Source organism: Scomber scombrus, chromosome 15, assembly GCF_963691925.1.
Source record: "Scomber scombrus chromosome 15, fScoSco1.1, whole genome shotgun sequence".
Classification (NCBI taxonomy): Eukaryota; Metazoa; Chordata; class Actinopteri; order Scombriformes; family Scombridae; genus Scomber; species Scomber scombrus.
The window spans coordinates 26,105,064-26,111,847 of NC_084984.1; the positions used below are offsets into that span (position 1 = coordinate 26,105,064).

The 6,784-nt window shown below is 42.7% G+C and overlaps 1 protein-coding gene across 1 annotated transcript; it reads left to right on the plus strand.

The window, feature by feature from the left end:
- Nucleotides 1–317: 317 nt before the first annotated feature.
- Nucleotides 318–4,163, plus strand: LOC133994964 (uncharacterized). The gene is made up of 7 exons (XM_062434207.1): nt 318–321; nt 447–588; nt 1,196–1,637; nt 2,059–2,301; nt 2,440–2,672; nt 3,672–3,913; nt 4,138–4,163. Exons 1-7 carry the CDS (start codon nt 318–320, stop codon nt 4,161–4,163), a joined length of 1,332 nt encoding a protein of 443 aa, XP_062290191.1.
- The last annotated feature ends 2,621 nt before the right edge of the window (nt 4,164–6,784 follow it).

The window sequence follows — 6,784 nt, forward strand, 5'->3', positions numbered from 1 at the left end:
CTTATCAATTAATCAAATCTTTATCAACTATTTCAAAAATGCCCATCAGAAGTTGCCTGAGTCCAAACTTGGGTCTTTGTTTGTCTTGTCTTGTCTTGTCAGGCCAACTGTTAATTTTGTCGACTAAAAGTTAATTGACTCATTGTTTCAGAACTTACATTACTTAAGCAGCTATAGTTTATATTTTTATAATAATGTTATATTGAATGACGATGTGTAATGTCAGAGGTGTGACTTGTAGGGATGAACCTACAGAACCACCCGCAGAAATAATTAGCCGGTTTCTTCACCAGCACGTGAACACACCGTAGATAACCATGGGTAGATTTAAATTAGCTCGATAAACTGTATTTTACAGTCTGAGTAACAAGGCTGTTGTAATTTCTGATGTTTACTTTTTGTTTGTTTGTTGTTTGTTTGTTTGTTTGTTTGTGTGTGTCTCCTAGGCAACAGGATGTTGTCAAAGAAAAAGGAGCAGAGGTCTTTCGGCAACGGGCGGCTGAGAGACCAATGGGAGAAGAGAGCTCAAAACATAGCAGACGAGTGTAAACAGGAGGAGGAACGGAAGGAGAAAAGTTCTGTTAAAACGTGAGAATAAACATTGTTTGTAGTTATCTTGTGTTATACACAGTGACGTAGCCACTTTTGCCAAGTGCTTGCTCATGTGGGAATATTGGGTCTCTTTAATTTAAACTTACTAAGAGTATGGTCTAGTGTCAAGGGCCTTAAAATTACTTTTTTTATGCTTTGGCGCTATACAAATAAAGATTGATTCATTTTGACATTTTTACATAGACCACTGTTTTCCCCAAATATTCTCTTCTGCTGTGATTGAGACGTACCATTGGATGTACACACAGACCCAAGGTGTATGGCAGTAAAACAAGACCGTACTAAGACTCAATTAGACAGTTTGTAATTTGGACCCAGTCTGACTCGGGTGCCACATCAGGTCCAAGCAGCAACTTCCACAGCTTAAAGCTAAAACCAATGTGGAGGAACTTAAGTGCAAGTGCAATGCCACTCGATGCTGGCTCCAACTGACTCCCATTTAAAAAGAGCCAACTTCTCTCTAGAAATACTTAGTCACTCACTATGTTTTCAATGAGTAGTTATGTTCTAAATTAGTACAGGTCTGACTAAATCTCTAGATTGATTTTATATCAAATGATTTGTTTATTTTTTATATCTGCAGACTTTTCTCAAAGTGGACTTATCATTGGACACTGGTCAATGGAGACAACGCAAAAGGAGGCATATCGGACTTCAGGAAACTCGCCAACAAAGATGAAGCAGAAAAAAACAAGCCAAGAATTAAATTCAAAGTTGTCCCTCCTCCTCCTCCCAAACCTAAACCTGAGCCTCCACCTCAGACTCCTTCTAGGAGAGCAGATTCACCCAAACCTCTGTTGCCACGCAGAGTAGAGGTGGATGTATTCCGGATATGCTGGAGAGAGTCCTGGAAGAGCCTGAAACCTCCAAAGTATCTTTACCTGAAGGTTAAAGAACCAAAAGCCAGAATTGTGAGATTCACAACTATAGAGCTGCCTAACAGCAGGAAGTACAAACCAGAGGGATACAAATCGATCACTGAAAGGACATCTTGTCCTTACAATTGGATTCAGTCCTGGAAACAGGTAGAATGACACAAACTGATGGCTTTACATGAAAATAGACTAAAACCATTGCTCAGTTTACAGATAGATCCAGTCATGTTGTATCCATCCAATGGTGATATTGTATTTTAGTGTACATATCATCACCACAATGGGAAGAAACACTCCAACTACAGCTCCTATGACCACCATGATAATCTGAGGTTAATGTTGTCTTCTTATAAACTTACTGTACTGGTTTTTAGTGGTTATGTGCAACAACAGATATCAGGAAGTGTAACTCTGGAAAACCAGTAACCATTTCAGACATGCAAAGAAATATGCTTATTCCAAATATGCTTTATGCTTCTTATTGCTTTGTGAGATAATAATGCCCTTCAGCACAAAGGGATCAAGCAATATTTTGTAAGCCACATTCTTTCTATATCGTTCTTGTTTCCAGGTGAAGGGTCTGGCCATATCGGATCACTCAGAGGAGAAACAGTTCCAGTGGGAGATTTTGTTCGACAGGGAACTGCTTTCCAGAATTACCCTAGATGAATATGGTCTTCCTACCTGGGCTGGCACCTGGAAATTTATTAACTTTGCTTACAGACAGCAGAAAAAGAACTGGGATTGTGGTTGGCCTGATTACCCACAAAATGTCAGCAACAAGTTTGATGAAGTACAGCAACTGATGGAGCAGGTGGGGATCATCATCAACATCATTACAGTTATTTACTTATGGTCAATAGCTAGATCGTTCTTGTACGTTGAATCACCGGGAGACACATTTATTTCCTATCATCCCATCTCATCAACTCTAATGTTTGTTTTTTTTCAGGAAGCACCCTCAGGTTGGGAGGATGCATGGAAACTCTCTGGGGTACAATTCAAATCTGAAGACACAACACATGACAGTACGCCAAACACAGCCACCTCTGTGATCACAGAGATAAACGATGTGTCCCTGGACGGGTGGAACAAGTCCTGGCTGCTATCTGGAGCTTCTCCAAATGAAGAAGAAGAACGTGAAAAGAACTGGAGCTCCTGCTGGGGATACAGGCAGCAGTTCAGGTGACTGTCCCATTCTTCATGTTATTCTTTTGGACTTTGAAAGGTGTATTTCTTTTATCCTTAACCCTACTCACTGAGGTGCCTGCAGACCCCAAAAGGTATAGTTTTGGTAATTTCTCACAGGTGCTTTGTTTTATCATTCCTATTTTCATGAAATCTGTTTTAATTAGTCCTTTTAAAAATACCAATGTATGTGACCCCAGTCAAAAGCAACCAATTCTGCCTTCATAGTTTTAATAGATGGAACTCGGTCAGTCATTTTGAAGGCTTTGTGGAAAACTGTACTTGGGATTAAAGCTGCTATTTGTCTTTGAGCAAAGTATTTTCATTTTACACAATATGCAAATTAACTATAACTTTCCTAAAATGATAATAACCCTCATCTATGCAACTTTTTTTCATCCTCGGTCAAAATTGACCCAGTCTGGAAGCTGTTTAAAAATTACAAGTTGACCTTTGTAGCCAACTTATTACCACAGGTTATACATATATTTTTTGGAAATTATGGTCAATAAGCCTCTTTTAAAAGAAACTATACCTCATTTTTGAGTTAATGCCTGTTGTCCTCCTGGGTAAAAATTGACACGAGGACAACAGAAGGGATAGTCTGTTTCTTGGTTTTAATCTTTTTTTCACATGACATGAATTATATAACTAATATTTCTACAAGACATAATTTTGTGTATTAATGGTCAGTGACAAATAAGGGTTGGCAAGATGAGAAATTTAAACATAACTTAAAAACTAGTTTTAAAAGCAGCATCAGGTTTGTTAAAATGTACATTTTGCATTTTTGTTGGTTTTATGTCATTTGAAATGACATTTGCACTATTTTTTTTACTGAACTGACTGAATGCTAATTACTGAATTAAAAAAAATAAATGAAATGGTTCCTGATTGACATGATTCCCCAGATTAAATTAAATATTTAAAATGATGTTACCTGTTCCTTTATATAAAATCACAGATAGTTAACCAATACTAAATTTGTGCCCACAGGTGGCGCATGCCTTCACTGGCAGCCCATCATCGACACAGTGACATGCTGACAAGGAGACGTAAAAGCTTGACCCTCCTTCTTACATCACAGCTTGATGATGAGATCACAGACAGAGAGTGGATGGACGCTTGGAGGACTCCTAAAGTATGGATCCCACCAGGAGAGGACGAACTAGATGAGACACTGGAGGAAGAAGAAGAAGAAGAAGAGGAGGAGGAGGAGGAGGATGAAGAAGTGGACAGTGAGGAGGAGGAGGAGGAGGAGGATGAAGAAGTGGACAGTGAGGAGGAGGAGGAAGAGGAGGAGGAGGAAGAGGAGGAGGAGGAGGAGGAGGAGGAAAGTGACGAAGAAGATAATGAAGAGGAGGATGAGGTGAAGTTGAGAAGACGAGTCAAACCCAAGCTGGATGTCCCGCTCCATCTGCAGTTCCACAAACTGAACACCTCCTTCTCCTCGTGGATTCAGTCGTCGATGGTGGCGGTTGTTCATAGAGGAGGAGGTGGACAACAAGAGGAGGAGGAAGAAGAAAAGGAGATAAAGGGAGAGGAGTGGCAGGTTTGGAGAGACTCGTGGAGAATCTGTCGCTGGAGGAAGCAGGAGGAGGAGGAGGACGTGACTTGTTTCTCCACCGAGCACCGGAGTCAAAGATACTTGGGACTGATCCATGAAGAAGACGGCATGCCAGAGAACGAATGGGCTCTCAGCTGGAAGATGATCAAGACTCCATCCAAGTATTTATACACTAAAGAAGAAGAGAAGGAGGAGGAGGAGGAGGAGGAGGAGGAGGAGGAGGAAGAGGAGGAGGTGGAAGAAGTGGACAATGAGGACGTCGTAGAAGTAGTTAAGGAGGAGAAGGCTGAGAGAGTAGATGTGGAGGAGAAGAAGGCGGAAGAGGAAGGGGAGGAGGAGGAGGTGGAAGAGGAGGAGGAGGAGGAGGAAGAGGAGGAGGAGGAGGAAGAGGAGGAGGAGGAGGAGGAGGAAGAGGAGGAGGAGGAGGAGGAGGAAGGTGTGGACAAAGAGGAGGTCATAGAGGTAGATAAAGAGAAGAAGGCTGAAAAAGTAGATGAGGAGGAGGAGGAGGAGGAAGAAGAAGAAAAAGAAGAAGAAGAAGAAGAAGAAGAAGAAGAAGAAGAAGACGGGGAGGAGGAGGAAGAAGAAGAAAGGGTGGACAAAGTGGATGTCATAGAAGTAGATAAAGAGAAGAAGGCTGAAAAAGTAGATGAGGAGGAGAAGGAGGAGAAGGAAGAGGAAGAGGAGGAAGAAGAGAAGGAGGAGGATGAGGACGAAGAAGGAGTGGACGAAGAGGAGGTTGTAGAAGTAGTAAAGGAGGAGAAGGCTGAGAGAGTAGATGAGGAGGAGCAGGATGAGGAGGAGGAGGAGGAGGAAGAAGAAGAAGAAGAAGAAGAAGAAGAAGAAGAAGAAGAAGAAGAAGAAGAAGAGGAGGAGGAGGAGGAGGAGGAGGAGGAAGAAAGGGTTGACAAAGAGGAGGTCATAGAAGTAGATAAAGAGGAGAAGGCTGAAAACGTAGATGAGGAGGAGGAGGAGGAGGAAGAAGAAGAAGAAGAAGAAGAAGAGGGGGAGGAGGAGGAAGAAGAAGAAAGGGTGGACAAAGTGGATGTCATAGAAGTAGATAAAGAGAAGGCTGACAAAGTAGATGAGGAGGAGAAGGAGGAGAAGGAAGAGGAAGAGGAGGAAGAAGAGGAGGAGGAGGATGAGGACGAAGAAGGAGTGGACAAAGAGGAGGTTGTAGAAGTAGTAAAGGAGGAGAAGGCTGAGAGAGTAGATGAGGAGGAGCAGGAAGAGGAGGATGAGGAGGAGGAAGAAGAAGAAGAAGAAGAAGAAGAAGAGGAGGAGGAGGAGGAGGAAGAAAGGGTTGACAAAGAGGAGGTCATAGAAGTAGATAAAGAGGAGAAGGCTGAAAACGTAGATGAGGAGGAGGCAGAGGAGGAGGCAGAGGAGGAAGAGGCAGAGGAGGAGGAAGAGGAGGAGGAGGAAGAAGAAGAACGAGTAGATAAAGAGGAAAAGGCTGAAAACGTAGATGAGGAGGAGAAGGAGGAGGAGGCAGAGGAGGAGGAAGAGGAGGACGAGGAAGAAGAAAAACGAGTTGATGAGGAGAAGGCTGAAAAAGTAGATGAGGAGGAGGAGGAGCAGACAGAGGAGGAGGAAGAGGAGGACGAGGAGGAAGAAGAAGAACGAGTTGATGAGGAGAAGGCTGAAAAAGTAGAGGAGGAGGAGGAGGAGGAGGAGGAGGAGGAGGAGGAGGAGGAGGAGGAGAGAAGAAGATGTAAATGAAAAAGAGGAGGAAGTAGTTAAGAAGGAGAAAACACACAAGATACACACAGAGAAGGAAAGTGAAGAGGTACAGAAGGAGGAGGAGGAGGGAGAGGAGGAGGAAGATGAAGAAGTTGACAACAAGGAGGACATAGAAATACAAGAGGATGAAGCAGTAAGCAAGAAGGCCAAAGAGGTGGAAGTAAGTAAGGACAATAGGAAAGATGTGGACAAAGAGGAAGAAAGTGAAGGACAGGAAGAAGAAGAAGAAGGAGAAGGAGAAGAAGGGGATGAGGAGGACGAAGAGGAGGAGGAGGATGAAGAAGTAGATGAGAAAGATGAGGAAGAACAAGATAAGGAAGAGGAGGAGGATGCAGAAGTAAAAGAAAAGGATAACATTGATGAGGAGGAGGAGGAGGAAGAAGAAGAGGAGGAGCAGGAGGAGGAGGACAAAACAAAAACTGAAAAGCACAAGGAAGATGAGGTAGAAGAGGAGGCGGAGGAACAGGAGGAGGAGGAGGAGGAGGAGGAAGACAATAAAAAGAACAACATGGACAAAAACACAGAGAAGGATGAAGACAAAGATGTGTCTTCTAATGAAAAAGCAAATGAGGGGAATGTAGGGAGGGAAGAAGAAGAAGAAGAAGAAGAAGAAGAAGAAGAAGAAGAAGAAGAAGAAGAAGAAGAAGAAGAAGAAGAAGAAGAAGAAGAAGAAGAAGAAGAAGAAGAAGAAGAAGAAGAAGAAGAAGAAGAAGAAGAAGACAAGAAAGAGGAGGCAGTCAAAGATGAAGAAGATGAAGAGGAACATAATGTAGATAATGAGGAGGAGGAGGAGGAGGAG